The sequence below is a fragment of the Sphaerodactylus townsendi genome, linkage group LG03 (assembly GCF_021028975.2).
Source record: "Sphaerodactylus townsendi isolate TG3544 linkage group LG03, MPM_Stown_v2.3, whole genome shotgun sequence".
Taxonomy (NCBI): Eukaryota; Metazoa; Chordata; class Lepidosauria; order Squamata; family Sphaerodactylidae; genus Sphaerodactylus; species Sphaerodactylus townsendi.
Window position 1 is genome coordinate 172,630,414 of NC_059427.1, and position 17,529 is coordinate 172,647,942.

At 47.5% G+C, this 17,529-nt stretch overlaps 1 protein-coding gene across 1 annotated transcript in view; it reads left to right on the forward strand.

Annotated features, from left to right (window-relative positions):
- The window catches only part of ITGA7 (integrin subunit alpha 7), a 94,640-nt gene extending 78,242 nt beyond the window's left edge, over window positions 1-16,398 (forward strand). The window contains exons 15-18 of the mRNA XM_048487607.1: window positions 4,948-5,113; window positions 7,716-7,814; window positions 9,403-9,528; window positions 15,316-16,398. Of these exons, the coding sequence (XP_048343564.1) occupies window positions 4,948-5,113; window positions 7,716-7,814; window positions 9,403-9,528; window positions 15,316-15,495 (571 nt within the window). The 3' untranslated portion in view covers window positions 15,496-16,398. The remainder of the gene's footprint in view (window positions 1-4,947; window positions 5,114-7,715; window positions 7,815-9,402; window positions 9,529-15,315) is intronic.
- The last annotated feature ends 1,131 nt before the right edge of the window (window positions 16,399-17,529 follow it).

Here is a 17,529-nt window from a genome sequence, read left to right on the forward strand (position 1 = left end):
TTTTGAAAGTCTCCGCTATAGCTGCTGTCTTTGGCTGCCGCTTCATGGGCTTTCTCAAAAGCTCTGCCTTTGGTCCGCCTCCAATATTTTCTGTTTCTATGTGGCCCTACATGGAAAAATAATTGCCCACCTCCTGATCTACAATTCTCTCTTCCAATCTGAGTTATCAGATTCGATTAGATTATTTCTCTTGTTGAATCATTCTGATCTCTCTGTTTTGTGAAGAGGCTGTGTAAGCTTTGTTACGAAATAATTCAGAGCCAGTAACAATATGTATTTATCTGAGGCTAAATCTTGCCTTTTAAATGCTTCTATGCTTGCTGTAGTTTTGTTGTTGTTGTTCCCATGTATGCCAATAAAGGCTTTACTTTGCTTTGCTAGGGAATTTTCTCGGCCTCCATGCCTCTCCAATCACAAATACTTCCACATCTCAGCAGTCCCCCCCCCCCCAGCTCTTCAGCCTATTTCATGGAAGCAAGGCAATCAGAAGGGCTTAAAAATATTGCTTTTTCGCAGCCATAGATCCAGTGAAACTGACGTGGAAATCAATTTTGCTCAAAGTGGTCGCTACATAACCTCCCCTAAATAGAGGTTGCATGGAATGATCTGGGGCCAGTGGCTCTAACCTTCCTAATGCTACTCTAATTCTTCAATACAGTCCTCCTCATGTTGTGGTGACTCCCCTGTAACCCTGACATTTATCCATTTTACAGATGGAGAACACTGATGCAGAGGAGTCTTAGGCTTTTACTCCCTGTGAAAGGCTTGTTCAATTCCCCAAGTGTCCTCACTCTCAGGAAGTTGAGAACTCACTGATCTAGGACATAAAAGGGGGGAGGTAAGAACATAATTACAAGCCACACAGCTGGATCAGACCAGAGTCCATCTAGTCCAGCTCTCTGCTACTCGCAGTGGCCTCCACCAGGGTGCCTTTGAGCTCACATGCAGGATGCAAAAGCAATGGCCTTCAAGTGCTGTTGCCTCCCGAATACCTGTCCATAAGGCATTTGCAATCTCAGATCAAGGAGGGATCAAGATTGAAATATAGATTGACTCTCCTCCATAAATCTGTTCAAGCCCTCCTTTAAAGCTATCCAGGTTAGTGGCCATATCACCACCTCCTGTGGCAGCATATTCCAAACACCAACCTACAAGCTAAGTGAAGAAGTGTTTCCTGTTATTAGTCCTAATTCTCCTTCCAGGGATTTTCAATGGATGCCCCCCTGGTTCTAGTATTGTGGAGAAAGAAACATTTCTAATCTGTCAACATTTTCTACCCCATGCATACTCTTATAGACTTCAATCCTATCCCTCAGCCGTTTCCTCTCCAAACTAAAGAGTCCTAAACGCTGCAGCCTCTCCTCATAAGGAAGGTGCTCCAGTCCCTCAATCATCTCGTAACAATGGCACATTGGCTCAGGCTTAAGAATCCTTTTGTGCAAAATAAAAAACTAGGTGGGAAATCTCACTGCAAAGCAACAGCCACGGGGTAAGTAGTGCATACTTTAAATGGTCGGAGATCTCTCAATGGGCATCCAAAAGTAAATTGGATTCTCTAGTAGTACTAGATGTTATGACAAAAAATTCCATGCTGAAGGAGTAAGGTTCCAGTCCAGTTCTCCACACCTCTGTTTTCTATATGCGAGCTGGGGAGTGATTCTAGTTGGTATGGAAGCATATTTCCATCCTGGGAGCCCCTTCCAGACTCCTTTAGTCTTAAGCCCAGGCCAAGATATTGAAGAAGAAGAAGAAGAAGAAGAAGAAAAATAAGAAGAAGAAGAAGAAGAAGAAGAAGAAGAAGAAGAAGAAGAAGAAGAAGAAGAAGAAGAAGAAGAAGAAGAAGAAGAAGAAGAAGAGGGAGGGGGAGGAGGAGGAGGAGAGGAGGAGGAGGAGGAGGAGGAGGAGAGGAGGAGGAGGAGGAGTTTGATTTACCATATATTCTCATGTATATCGAATTTTCAGCACATTTTAATGCTGAAAAGTTCCCCACTCTATAAGGCATGGTCATTAAAATTTTGTGTGTTTTACTTCTGTGACAGCAGGGCCCCAGTTTTAGGCATGCAAGGGCACTAATCCCTTTCAGGTACCTCAGAAGACACTTTATTGACAGCCAAGTTTGTATCAGCTTGGTTTAGGGGGTCCAAAGTTATGTGGACCCCTAAAATGAGGTAGCCCCTATCTCCATTGTTTCAATGGGAGTTATTAGTAGATGGGCTATCCTTTTGAGGGTCTATAACTTCCTTGGGATTAACTGTTCCAAACCTGGCTGGTCTCATCAGGAGAATCTCTTTAAGGATATCAGCCAGGTTTGGGTGGTGTCTGGGTCTGGGGATCCAAAGGCTGACCCCAAAGGGATGCCCTCATCCCCCATTGTTTACAATGGAAGCTAATAGTGTAGATTTTCCATTTCTGATAATATCCCTCTTAAAAATCTAGTTGGGTTAGATTTGGGTGCATAGGATGATGACATGAGGAACCAGTTTTGAAAGGATTTTAACCTTGTGTTTTAGCTTGGTTGCTGGTTGAGTTGGTTTTGTACTTTTAAAGTTATTGTTGATACCTATATTAAGTTCTTGTTGACCCTTTTCCACTTACATAGAGTCAGTTTACTGTTTTTCTCTTTGAAATAAATATTCAAAAAATATTTAACCTAATTGATGCCTCAATTGATGTAATTTTATTGGCATCTATTTTAGTTTTTGAAATTTACCAGCAGCTGCTGCATTTCCACTCCTCGGACTCTATAATGCCGAAATAATAAGTTTTCCCAGTTTTGTGGTAAAATTAGGGTGCCTTGACTTTGCATGCGGTTTTAATTTACACGCCAGTGAGGCACGGCATATCCCTTCTCTCCTACAGGAGACTCCTCAAAGGGGCTTACAATCTCCTTTCCCCTTCCACCTCACAACAAAACACCCCTGTGAGGTGGTGGGCTGAGAGAGCTCCGGTAGCGGTGACCAGCCAAGGTCACCCAGCTGGCGATGCCCTAGACTAATCTGGAATTCCCCAGATAACCCCTCCATAGTTCAAGCAGCAGAGCTGGAATCAAACCCGTTCCTCCAGAGATTAGAGTACCCCTGCTCTTTAACTACTCACGCTTACTGCTGCTCCCCGCTCATCTGTCATTTGTGAGAAACAGGCACGATGGGTCTTGCCTTGATGAACACCATGGCCCATGTTCAGAGGGAGTCATGCAGCTGCCTAGTCAGTGACCTTTCAATCATTTCTGCTTTCAGACTCCCCTTAGCCATCTAAAGTTCACATTTATGGCTATCCTCAACAGGCAGTCTCTACAATCTGCATGTGGAGGCCGTTTACAGTGTGCATGAGTTTTGATTTCAGAATGCACTTCCTCTGAACGCTGCCAGCCGGGCTGGGCCTCCAATTGTCCATGCTGGCAGGGGCTGATGGGAATTGTAGTCCATAACATCTGGAGTGCCAAAGGTTCACCACCACGGGGCTAGAGTGTCAGACTAAGGTCTGAGGGACCTGGGTTCATAGAATCATAGAAGTAGAGTTGGAAGAGACCCCAAGGGCCATCAAGTCCAACCCCCTGCAATGCAGGAACACACAGTCAAAGCACTCCCGACGTATGATCATCCAGCCTCTGTTTAAAAACCTCCAAAGGAGACTCCACCACTCTCTGGGGGAGTGAATTCCACTGTCGAACAGCCCTGACAGTCAGAAAGTTCTTCCTGATGTTTAGGTGGAATCTCTTTTCCTTCATCTTGAATCCATTACTCTGTGTCCTGGTCTCTGAGGCAGCAGAAAACAAGCTTGCTCCCTCTTCGACATGACATCCCTTCAAATATTTAAACATAGCTATCATGTTCCCCCTTAACCTTTGCTTCTCCAGACTAAACATCCCCAGCTTCCTAAGTCTCTCTTTGTAGGGCATGGATTCCAGACCTTTTACCATTTTTTTTTTGCCCTCCTCTGGACCCGTTTCACCTTGTCAATATCAAATCCCTAATTTGCCAAGGAAACTTGATGTGCGATCTCAGGCCAGTCACACACCTACCGTACAGCTATTGAGAGGATAAAATGGAGGAGAGGAGAGCAATGCAAGCTACTTTGGTTCCCCATGGGGGTGAAAAGTGGGGTATAAATAAACAAAACATTAAGGAGTACCTCCACGGGTATCCATATTTATAGGAACTGATATAGCTTAACTTATAAGTTGAATCCATCTAAGACAGAGGTCTTGAGTCTGGGTCAGGGAGGGATGGGTGAGAGTTGCCAATGGCCAACTCTTGGCAGTGTGCAGTTGACACCTGCATTGGCTGTCAAGAGTCTTGGTGTGATACTTGATGCCTCCTTGTTGATGGAAGCTCAAGTCACACATGGGGCTCACTAGGTATTTTACCATCTTCGCCAGGTGAGACTACTGGCAGCCTATTTGTCTCAAACTGACCTAGCTACAGTGATCCATGCAATGGTCACCTTTTGGTTAGACTACTACAACTCGTTCTGTATTGCTTAATAAACCCCGTTCAAAGGAGAGCCATAATGCTCGCCAGGTTTAATGTTATGCCTTCTGCCTTGTTGCATGGCAGATTTAATAAGCAAGAAAAGGCTAAAAGATTGTGCCCATGTAACGACGGCCCACCAATTACTACACTGTCTCAGATTCAAGGAAATCAGATCCAAGTATGTGAATCTTACTCCTTTACATTTACCCCATCTCCCCAATTTAATTAGATTACACTACTTGTTGGACAACCCTGATCCTTCTCTCTGTATGATAGTGGCAGACTTTCTCCTGGAAATTACTAAACGCCAGTAGATTTCCTTCGACCTAACATTTATTTCCTGTTTTGTATATGCTTTTTAATCCGTTTTTTATTATTGTTGTACTGTTGTCTATGCCAATAAAGGCTTGCTTCTTAAAACTCATTCTATGCAGGGCTACCCTTGTGCCTGCTCTGGAGTTGCTGCAAAATGCAGCAGCACAGGTCCTTACTGGGACTCCGTGGCAGACGCATATTCAACCTGCGCCCCGCCAGCTGCATTGGCTCTGGGCGAAGTACCGAATCAGGTGCAAGGTTTTGGTGTGTTCCAGCAAAACTCTAAAAGGCGTGGGGCCATCGAGCCCGTGGGACTGCCTCTCCCAGTATGTCCCCTAAAGCAGTGATAGCGAACCTTTTTGAGACCGAGTGCCCAAATTGCAACCCAAAACCCACTTATTTATCGCAAAGTGCCAACATGGCAATTTAACCTGAATACTGAGGTTTTAGTTTAGAATAAAACAGTTGGCTTCAAGGTGTGCATTACTCAGGAGTAAGCTTGGTGGTAGTCGGTGGCTTTGCTTTGAAGCAACCGTGCAACTCTTCCAATGAATGAATCACAACCCTAGGAGGGTTTACTCAGAAGCAAGCCCCATTGCCAGTAACCGAGCTTACTCCCAGGTAAAGGATCACGCTTAAGTTCTTCCCATGAAAATCAGTGGGGTTTAACAGTGCTTAACAGGGTTACTTACACTGCTTCCCCAAAACTAGGTCTTAGGTTTAATGCTAATGATCGAGCCCAGCGGCCCAGGCCAGCCTAGATGTGTGTGTGTGTGGGGGGACACTCTGTTTGCACGTGCCCACAGAGAGGGCTCGGAGTGCCACCTCTGGCACCCGTGCCATAGGTTTGCCACCACTGCCCTAAAGGGTGCTGCGATCAGCGAACAACAACTTAGCGGTGATCTCTGGCTCAAAAAATATCTGGCTAGCCTTAACTGGGGCCAGGGCACTTTCGGCCCTGGTCCCAGCCTGGTGGAACGCTCTGTCTGATGGGACCAGGGCTCTGTGGAGCTTGATGCAATTCCGCAGGGCCTGTAAGACGGAGCTGTTCCACCCGGCTTATGGTTGAGGCAGCTATGGCTGTTCCATCTTAATGGCCTCCCTCTCTCCTTCCCCTCTCCTGTGAATATTGTCAGGGTTTTTCAAGTGTTGCATTATGATGGCCGATTACCCACCGCAGCCTGTCCCCTGCCCTCCTCCAGTTCTGGTGTGAAAAGTCACGCCAGAAGTGTTCTCGCTTTCCCCAGGGAGAGTGAGAAGCATGTGCAGGGCAAGAGGAAGCGTGTCGGGACAAAAAAATCTTGCCCCGACGCAGGCCTCCTCTCTCAGTGCACCACAAAAAGGAAGCGCATCAGGACAAGATTCTTTTGCCCCGACGCACCTCCTCTCTCGGCACGCTGCAAAGAGGAAGTGCATCAGGAGAAGATTTCTTGCACTAACGCGCTTCCAGTCTCACCGTGTGCTCCAGTGGCGTAGGAGGTTAAGAGCTCGTGTATCTAATCTGGAGGAACCGGGTTTGATTCCCAGCTCTGCCGCCTGAACTGTGGAGGCTTATCTGGGGAATTCAGATTAGCCTGTACACTCCCACACACGCCAGCTGGGTGACCTTGGGCTAGTCACAGCTTATCGGAGCTCTCTCAGCCCCGCCCACCTCACAGGGTGTTTGTTGTGAGGGGGGAAGGGCAAGGAGATTGTCAGCCCCTTTGAGTCTCCTACAGGAGAGGAAGGGGATATAAATCCAAACTCTTCCTCTTCTTCTTCTTCAGTGCCGGTGGGTCATCAGCCAATGGATTAGGTGGTTTTATTGCCATTGGGGGCTTTTATGGAATTGGGATATATTGTCTTCCAAAGAAAGGGTTCTAATTTTTCCTTTAGTCCATTTTACGACTGTACTAACTCTTTTCTTTTTAACCCCATGCAATGCGGTATTGTACGATGTCTTTTATTTATTTTAAATCTCTGCATATTTTACATTTTTTTATATTATGTATTATTTTATCTTTAGCCTAGGTGCGAATAAAGGCCTTGGAGTGGGTTGACTGGGAAAGTTTTAAACTATGTATTTATATGTTAGAAGCTGTCTTGAGCCTGCAAAGGGAAAGGCGGCATGGAAATAGAATACATAAGGAAATAACTAACTGGGATAGCATGCAGTCCTCGAGCAAAGGTTTTTTTTTAATGCCATTGAAATGTGACACAATAACTGTAATGTAATGTAGGATAACCAAGAACCTTTCTGAAGTGTCCAGCACTTAACTCTGTCATTCCCTGGGGCAGGGGTCGGCAACCTTTAGCACCCAAAGAGCCATTTGACCCCGCCTCCCCAAGCCCCGCCCCCAGCCTCCCCAAGCCCTGCCTTCAGCCAAGCGGGCAGGATAGACAGCGGCGGCGACGCCACTGACGACAAGTTGCACTTGGGACGCAGCAAGCACGCCTCCTTCCCTGCCCCCTCCTTCCTTCCTTCCTTCCTTCCTTCCTTCCTTCCTTCCTTCCTTCCTTCCTTCCTTCCTTCCTTCCTTCCTTCCTTCCTTCCTTCCTTCCTTCCTTCCTTCCTTCCTTCCTTCCTCTTCCTCTTTCCTTCCTTTCCTTCTGGCTCCTTCGTTTCCTTTTTTTTCCTTTTCCTCCCTCTCCTCCTTTTTCCAGCGTCTCCTCTCCTGTCCCAGGCTACTTGTGACAAGGGAAGGAGGGGAAAGGACGCGGGCGGGCGGGCGGGAGGGAGGGAGGGAGGGAGGAAGGAAGGAAGGAAGGAAGGAAGGAAGGAGGTGCGCTCGCTGCGTCCCAAGTGCAACTTGCCGTCATTGGCGTCACTACAGTACGAGGACAAAAGAGCCACATGCGGCTCTGGAGCCACGGGTTGCCGATCCCTGTGGCCTGGGGGAATCCCAGTGATCTCCGGCTGTTCTGATCCCTCCTCTCTCTTGCCCTTAGGAATACTCAGCAGTGACCTCCGTGGAAGTGATTGTGCGAGCCAGTATCACAGTGAAATCCACCATCAGCAACCTGTTTCTGAAAGATTCCACAACACAGGTGTCGGAGAAGTCACAGTATAGTTCCTTTTCCTCCGCTTTCCCCTTCCTCCCACAAAGTAAAATATTTTTTTAGCCCTGGGAGATATTTCCAAGTTGTGCCTTCTGACCCTGCCCTCTGCCCCACCCATGCTGGCAGGGGCTGATGGGAATTGTAGTCCATGAACATCTGGAGAGCCACAGGTTGCAGACCCCTGAGCTAGGAAGAAGGCCAGTAGAAGTCTTCTGTTCTGATCCAACCATACAGACACTTTGTACCTTCTTAATGAAATATGGAGAGCCAGCTTAGTGCAGTGGTTAAGAGCATCAGACTCTAATCTAGAGAATTGGGTTCGATTCCCTGCTCCTCCGTGTGAAGTCTGCTGGGTGACCTTGGGCCAGTCACAGTTCTCTCAAAACTCTCTCAGCCCTCACAGATTGCAGGCAGTGGCAAAGCTGGTTGGAAAATCTCTTCCTTTGAAAACACAAGATCCCTATGGCGGATTCCGCATGGGCCAAAAACAGCAGTGTGAAAATGGTGTAAAATGGTTTGCACCATTTTCACACTGCTGTTTTTGGCCCATGCGGAATCCACCTAGGAGCAGCAATGGCGTAGTGGTTAAGAGCAGGTGCATTCTAATCTGGAGGAACCGGGTTTGATTCCCCGCTCTGCCGCTTGAGCTGTGGAGACTTATCTGGGGTATTCAGATTAGCCTGTGCACTCCCACACACGCCAGTTGGGTGACCTTGGGCTAGTCACAGCTTTTTTGGAGCTCTCTCAGCCCCACCCACCTCACAGGGTGTTTGTTGTGAGGGGGGGAAGGGCAAGGAGGTTGTCAGCCCCTTTGAGTCTCCTGCAGGAGAGAAAGGGGGGATATAAATCCAAACTCCTCCTCCTCCTCCTCCTCCTCATCTTCTTCTTCTTAAGTCAGCTGTGACTTGACAACGCTTTCCACCACCACAGTGACATATAAGATTTTCCATGCAAAAACCAGGAAACCAGGAAACCAGGGGGGGTTAACATCTGGGGACAAATGGCAGATTGGTAGGACATATACTTGTCCATCCGGATGCACCCTTTGTGCAGTCACCATTGCTGCTTCAGCAAACTGTAGTTATGTCTGGTTCTTAGTTACATTTGTTCTACTGAAATGGGCAGCAGACAACTTGTACATTTGGCCCCTGCAATGCTTCAAGAAGTCCAAGACGAACAAGGATTAAAACACCAGCAGCTTATTCCATGAGCAGCTCCACAACAATGGAACAGCAATGCCTACAGCTGCACTAATTAAGTTCAGGACGCTGACTGCCCATTACAGTAGAGCTACGGCAACTGCTTTGAGTCAATACACTACAGCCCCATCACTGAGTGGGATCAGTTCATCTGGGGCAGGGGTCTGCAACCTGCAGCTCTCCAGATGTTCATGGACTGCAAATCCCATCAGCCCCTGCCAGCATGGCCAACTGGCCATGCTGGCAGGGGCTGATGGGAATTGTAGTCCACAAAGATCTGGAGAGTCGCAGGTTGCAGACCCCTGAGGGGTTACTCTAATTTCTCATTGTACTTCTGGGTTGGTTACTCACACTTGCTACTACATTCTTTCCCCCAGATTCCAGTGACTGTCTACCTGGACCCCAGTGTGGCTGTAGCACGTGGTGTGCCATGGTGGATCATCCTCATTGCTATTCTCGCTGGGATCGTTGTGCTGGGCCTCCTGGTTTCCATCCTGTGGAAGGTATGCTGGACTGCAGGAATCAGAGGCGTAGCTGCAATGGGGACATCTGGGACAGCTCACCCCAGGCGCTGCCATTGCAGTCACGTGGGGGGCGGGGCATGTCAGGAGGGGCATGAGGGTCGTTCATGCCCCAGGTGCAGTTCCCCCTCCCTTCGTCACTGGCAGGAAGTATCAGGGATGGATGGGAAGATTCCACAGGACTCAGTTCAGTGCCAAATTCTTTCTCTGGCCCCTTCCGCACGTGCAGAACAATGCACTTTCAATCTACTTTCAGTGCACTTTGCAGCTGGATTTTACTGTGTGAAATAGCAAAATCCACTTGCAAACAATTGGGAAAGTGGATTGAAAGTGCATTATTCTGTATGTGCGGAAGGGGCTTCTGTGAGCCTTGAGGTTCTGTCCCTGTGCCAGCCTTGACACTGGCGTTTACCAGAATGATCCCAACTTGCCCAGTCATGTCAAAATATGCCCTCTGGCAGCAAAGACCCAACGCCAGGACTAAAGGCTTTGCTAATGGCATCTCCTGACACTAGGAGACGACTTCTCTGGCAACAGAAGTCCAACCCCAAGAAGCGATTCCCCATAATACTGGGAGTTCCTGAGGTCACCCGAACACATGAAGAGCAGTGGCAGAGCAGCAGTGGCGTAGGAGGTTAAGAGCTCATGTATCTAATCTGGAGGGACCGGGTTTGATTCCCTGCTCTGCCACCTGAGCTGTGGAGGCTTATCTGGGGAATTCAGATTCGCCTGTACACTCCCACACACGCCAGCTGGGTGACCTTGGGCTAGTCATAGCTTCTCGAAGCTCTCTCAGCCCCACCCACCTCACAGGGTGGTTGTTGTGAGGGGGGAAGGGCAAGGAGATTGTGAGCCCCTTTGAGTCTCCTGCAGGAGAGAAAGGGGGGGGATATAAATCCAAACTCTTCTTCTTCTTCTTCTTATACTGGGTTGGCCCATCAGATTAACAATCACCGTGTTGTCTACTCAGACTTGTCACCAGTTCTCCAGGGAGAGATCTTTCACATCATCTTCCACCTGTTCTTTTTAAGAGCCAGTGTGGTATAGTGGTTAAGAGCAGCAGACTCTAATCTAGAAAACCAGGATTGATTCCCCTCTCCTCCACATGAGCGGCAGACTCTAATCTGGTGAACCGGATTTGTTTTCCCATCCCTCCACATGAAGCCTGCTGGGTGACCTTGGGCCACTTCTCTCAGAACTCTCTCCCCACCTACCTGACAAGGTGTCTGTTGTGGAGTGGGGAAAATAAAAGAGTTTGTAGGCCACCTTGAGTCTCCTTCAGGTAAAGAAAAGCAGGGCATAAACAGTAACTCCTCTTCCTCCACATGAAGCCTGCTGGGTGACCTTGGGCTAATCACAGTTCTCTCAGAACTCTCTCAGCCCCACCTACCTCACAAGGTGCCTGTTGAGGGGAGAGGAAGGGAAGGAGTTTGTGAGCTGTTTTGAGACTCTTGCGGTTGAGAAAAACGGGGTATAAAAACCAACTCTTCTCAACTGCATCGGCTGGGGATTGAGCTTGTAACCTTGATTCCAAGCTGAAGACCAACCACTGTGCTGTATCTCCTACCCACATATTTTCCAAACAACTGCACTATGTCAGCTAGAAGGCAGATTTGGAAATACTTATCAGGGCCTAAAGCAGAGGTGGCCAACCTATGGTGTTCCAGATGTTTGTGGACTACAATTCCCATCAGCTTCCGCCCATTGGGGGCTAATCGGAATTGTAGTCCATGAACATCTGGAGCACCATAGGTTGGCCACCCCTGGCCTAAAGTGTCTGCCAAGTGGTTCTCACCCCAATACACTGGACTTTAAATCCCATTTCTAAGAGCTTTTCACCAGTCTGATCATTCCATTCATGCTTCTCCCCACTCCCAGTGTGGCTTCTTCAAGAGGACTAGTCGGGAATCCAAATACTCCACAAACTATTACCGGGCACGGCTGGCCATACAGCCATCTGATGTTGACAGGCAGGCCATGGAGGCCTAGTGGTAATGCCTGCCCTTACCCACCTAACTGACTCTCTGCTTGTATGTGTGCAGCAATGAAAACGGGCGCAGAAGAGAAAATAGCCAACAGTGGACTGTTGTTCATGTACATCACTAAGAATACTAGTGCATGTGCAAGCAAGCAGTGCTACCTGTGCACTTCCAAGTGCACACAGAGTGTGCCTGCAGGTCTCCGCAGCTCACTGTACAGTATAACCGGAGAAACTGCAGCGCTTGTGTGCATGTGACTTGCGAGAATATTGATTGTCATGATGCATGGTCAGGAAATAACCCACAGATAACTGAGGGCTTCAGTAAACGAACACCCAGAAAATTGGAGTGTGAAGATACTCTTGAGAATGGCAGCCTGGAAGGGTGCAACAGAACACGATTCTGCAAATGTTTGGGAAGTCAAGTGCATGCTTGCAAAACAACATATGTTCAAAACACTCCGGGGTGTGCAGTTACGAGGAAGAGCAGGGTTTCTGAGACAGCTGTTGTGTGAGAGAACACGAATGTGCAAAGGGATTTGCATCAATGATTCATAAGTGATTCTAGTTCATAGGATCAGATAGCTCTCCTGTTACTTCTGGTTCGTTGTTCAGAAATGTACACCATATTGCTTCCCCTGCCCCACAGATATTCAGACTAGAAGTTTGTTTGTTTTTAATTTATTCGATTTAATGCCCTGCCCTCCCCGGCCATAGTTAGGCTCAGGGTGGCTAACATACATGATTATAATCACAAAATTGAGCCAGTGTGCTGTAGTGGTTAAGGACAGGTGGATTCTAATTTGGAGAAACAGGTTTGATTCCCCTCCATCTGAGTGGCAGAGGCTTATCTGGTGAACCAGATGTGTTTCCGCACTCCTACATTCCTGCTGGGTGACCTTGGGCTAGTCACAGTTCTCTCAGACCTCTCTCAGCCCCACCTCCCTCATAAGGTATCTGTTGTGGGGAGAGGAAGGGAAAGGAGCTTGTAAACCACCTTGAGTCTCCTTACAGGAGAGATAGGTGGGGTATAAATCCAGACTCCTCTTTTTCTTCTAAAATGATTCAGCCACAAAACATTCAACAGTTAAATAATTTAAACATTAAAATTATTCCTACATTTAAAACCTTCACAGATGGCAATGTAACTCAAAAACTCTCAGTGCCCTTATCATAAATTTCCCAATCCCACTCCATTTGATGATATTACTATTAGAGCGGGAAAGGAGAGCAGATACAAAAACTCAGGGGGCAGTAACATGTCTGGTCCACACGGCTGACTTTCTACATGTATTGCAGGAATATATTTGGTGGGACAGGAAGCTGCTTTTGCCCAAAACCCTTCCTGCAGTGCTGATGGTATTTTAGGGCACTGAATGTATGGTTGAGCTGTTCCTTGGGTGTGGCTTAAGTGCGTGAGACCTGGATTGCCCCAGGTTTGCCTGATCTCGTAGGACCTCAGAAGCTAAGCAGGGTTGAACATAGGCCGTTTCCCCACTCACCTTTTGTTGCGCGGTACTTGGCTTAGCCAATAACTGGTTCCTGCTGGGCATTCCCTCACTACCTAAGCGGGCGCATAAACGCTGGCTTAATTTCTTCAATTCTGCCGCTCTCCTTCCTCCTTTGCGCGTGTTATTTCGGTTCCTGTATGGTCGAGTACCTTTTTAAAAAACCTGCGCTGAGCACGGGAGAGTGGGGAATCCTGGGGGGTGATTCTGGGTTTAAGTTTCCCGCCGTTGCTGGTGACGTAGAACCATCCATTAAATTAGGCAACGGCGGGGTGTGCACGATGCACGCGCAGCCTGGGGGTTATTTTTCTTATTTTTAACGCTAAAAATCCACGTCTCCACGTTGTTCTGAGCGCACATGGGCATAGACGCGTATTGTGTCTGTTCAAATAGACGTGGATTCCTCGGCACAGCGTGGAGACGTGGATTCGTCCTTTTGAAAATAAAATAAAAATTCCCACCCCAGAACAGTGCAGCAGCCAATCAGGACAGCCCCTGAGCAGATCGTGGGGAGTCCTGCGTAGCTGCTGCGTGGCTGCAGCATTCATTTGACCAAGGGGAGGAAGCTGCGGTGGGGACCATGAGCCCGAGCTCAAAAGGTCCCGCGGCAAAGGAAACCGCAGCGTATCGACCACCATTTTGTAAGTGGGGAAACAACCATAGTTAGCATTTGGATGGAGACCACCAGATGATGTGGAGGCAGGCAATGGCAAACAATGGCCTTTTTTGCCTTGAAAACCCTCCAGGGTCACGGTAAGTCAGCTGTGAGCTGCTGTTAGTTTTCCGGGCTGTGTGGCCATGGGCTGGTCATTTTTGCTCCTAACGTTTTGCCCACATCTATGGCTGGTATCTTCAGAGGCACGTCATAGCAAGATGTGTTTCTCTCTCTGTGGTATCTTACCGGGGCATGCCCCTGAAGATGCCAGCCATAGATGCAGATGAAGCATTAGGAGCTAAAACTACCAGACCACGGCCACTCAACCCAGAAAACCACAACAGCCTGTTCATGAAAGCCTTCAACAGCACAGATCAGCTGTGACTTGATGACACCCCCTCCCCCAAGGCTATGCTCACAAGTGCATATAATCCAATCCAATCCCAAAACCTTTATTAGGTATAAAATCCAGGAGATACGGACATTCCAGATACATTAAAAGGATCACTGTTACTCATCTTGTAAGGCATGAATTAAAAATGTAGCAACTGCTTCCGAGATTTCTGCCTTAGAATTGTTCAAGAGCCTAAACATTTTTAATTGGTCTGAAAGAAGGATAAATCCTGATGGTAATAAAGCTCTCAAGTCAGTTCTAATGTTATTATACTTCGAACAGTAAAGCAGAATATGAGAAATTGAGTCCGTGGAAGTGCATATAGATGCAGACAGAATCAGAGTGTCAAGACACAAGAGTACAGGGGAGCTGGGATAGATGAATCCTCATGAATGTTAGGGCGATTCCCCACTGGCAGAGTCGACTCAGTTTAGTACTAGGTTCGACCCAGCAACTCCCCACTGCCACTGAGTTCGTCCTTGTTCTGTCCCAGTTTTGTCCCCCTCAGAACTGGAATTTCTGATTCCAGTTATGAAGTACAGCTTCTTCCCTGAAACTAGGTTGGACTCAGTTGTAGAAACTCAGTGGGGAATCGTCGGTGAGGCGACTCTCCCATTTAGCCAATCAAATACTGGTTTGTGAGCATGTACAGAACGGGGGGTTGCGAAGGGGAAAAATGTGCCTTTTTTAAACCGCCATTTTTGAAGCTACGTTGCTACGACAATGAAATTCCCATCCAGCCAAAGGCCCGCGGTTTGTGTATGTGCAGAGCGGGAGAGTCTCGGAGGGAAAAAGCGCGCCTTGTCCGGGCACTGTTTTCATGTTATTTTATTTTAATTTTTTTATGTGTTGTCGGTAGTTTAAAAGGACCCAATGGGAAACGAGGAGCAAAACCGGTACCAGAGACGATCCCGCCCTCTTGAGCTCAGTTATAGAAGAACTGAGTCGAACACAGCGGCTGTGGGGAGTGACTGGAGTCGACCTAGTTTACAGGAACTGGGTCGAACCTAGGTGAAATCTGCCAGTGGGGAATCGCCCTTAGTGGGGGAATGTCAGAATACCTGGCTATGTGTGATGTGTTCCAGAAGCATGATGTGTGCTGAGCTGAGGAATGAGGCAATATTATCGCTTACAAGATGGTGAATGTCACATCCTGTCTCCCAGCTGTCTCACATGATGGCCTGTTGACTACATCCATTGATCTAACAATCAGGATGTCTTCTCTTCTATTTAGCTGGGCTTTTTCAAGCGTACCCGCTACGAAGAGGCCAAGGTACCACAGTACCACGCAGTCAAGATCCCCAGGCAGGAGCGCCAGCTTTTCCGTGAGGAGAAAACGGGCACCATCACCAAGAAGGACTGGGTTACCAATTGGAACGGGAACAGCGATGGCCACGTTCCTGCCTCGGCCTAGATGTGTCCACATTTCAGCTTCCTTCATCAAGCCGCTGACTGGTAGGAAGATTCAGGTGGCACCATGCTGCTCTCCTCTCTGGAAGACCTGTGAACACTGGACTGACCTTTCCTGAGAGATCGTCAGCAGAGAATTCAGGGAGACGTGTGCTTTAGCACTTACGGTAACATATTCTACAAGGCCAAAGATGCTTAGGGTTTATCCTGGCACTCTTCTTCTTCTTTTCTCGTAAAGCTGGACAGAACCTGGCGTGAGAAACCGATCGGGCTCCAGAAGGCGCCTCTGCTTTGCTCGGATCACTTGCTTCCCCGGTTTCCCAAAGAATCGTCTGATGAGAATCAATCAGCACACTCCGTTGTCAGGTGTTGGAACCGTGCACCGTCACCTCTTCACTGTGAACGTGGACTTTATTTGCTCTGAGAGCCAATTTTGTCAGGGGATTAGGGGACAGAGCTTGGATTCTTTGGGTTTGTTACTTGGTTTCGAAGCCTGCTTGTTTTTTTGTAATTTATATAGTCTCTCTAATACACTTATGGCCAGAGCTTGATGGCTAGGGTGGATGTAAAATGACATGCTTTAGTACTAGATGTCTTTACTACTGTTAACACAAGGGTGTCACCACAAGATGGCTGTCCAGGGGATTGCTACCTTCTCCAAAAACAAACAAGACGGTCGCATACCTACCCTGTGACAAACATGCACCAGGCAATTCGCTTCACCACTGCATTGTGGTTACTAGCAGTGGAAAGAGATGCATCACCAAGAAACAGGCTTGAAAAACCCTTGAGTCTGCCCAGAATGCAACAGGATATTTTTCCAGGCTTCCTAACTCCTCCTTGGTCACAACAAGGCAGTGGCTATTTTGTCAAACACAAAAATAAATACACATCTTGGGTAACCTTAGTCACCTGTCTTTCTGGTCGCAGGTTCTTTTGAAAAAATATACAGGCTTGTTTAATATTTCTTGTGTTTCTCAGTTCCTTTGGGTGTTCCTTTCAGAAGCAATGGCATAGTGGTTAAGAGCGGGTGTACTCTAATCTGGAGGAACCGGGTTCGATTCCCTGCTCTGCCACTTGAGCTGTGGAGGCTTATGTGGGGATTCAGATTAGCCTGTGCATTCCAACACACGCCAGCTGGGTGACCTTGGGCTAGTCACAGTTCTTCTGAGCTCTCTCAGCCCCACCCACCTCACAGAGTGTTTGTTGGGGGCGTGGAGAGAAGGGAAAGGAGTTTGTAAGCCCCTTTGAGTCTCCTTACAGGAGAGAAAGGGGGGATGTAAATCCAACTCTTCTCCTCCACCTCCTCCTCCTCCTCCTCCTCCTTTTATGCATGTGTCCGCTTGGTGATGTGCAATTATATACACACAGCCGCAATCTGTTTTTCTCCTTCATGGCATACAAAGGAAGGGCAGAGAGTGCCATGTTCTGTTCTAGAATGCACATATTTCAGCTTCAGGAAGAACAGGGCTGTGCTTTTCTGGTTCTCTTCCTGCCTAAATTCAGCTCCACATTTTCCACCTAGCTACATTTTTTTTTTTGCTTTCAAAGTGCTGAGACTGATGTGGACTCTCCTTGTAGATCCCCTGGAACCTCCATCTGTTTAAAGATAAATCATTGCTTTCAAACCTACCTTTTGCACTTACTAAAAGCTTTCACCTTTCAGCCTGAGGAAAAGCAGACTGGAAGAAAGTATGGAGGTTGCAAACGTTTGTAATACACACGTTTTCCCTTGTATCATGAGGACTGAGGCCAAATCAAAACTGGTAGGTGAAGGAACAGGAAAACAGTATATTGAAAGAGAGCTTTCCAACGTAGAACCCCAAAGAATGTTCCCCAAAGCACATAAATAAGGGATTTGAGGGGAATAAAAAGCAGTTTCTCAGAGTGGGCCCGCACAATCCACTGCTCAAGGGATGAAGGCCTTGAATTCTAAAGGATACGATTTCACAAAGACTTTTTCCCAGCAATAACAATGCAGAAATTATTTATTTCTACCAAATTGCCTCCGTTTATTATTCAAGCCAATCAATCTCTA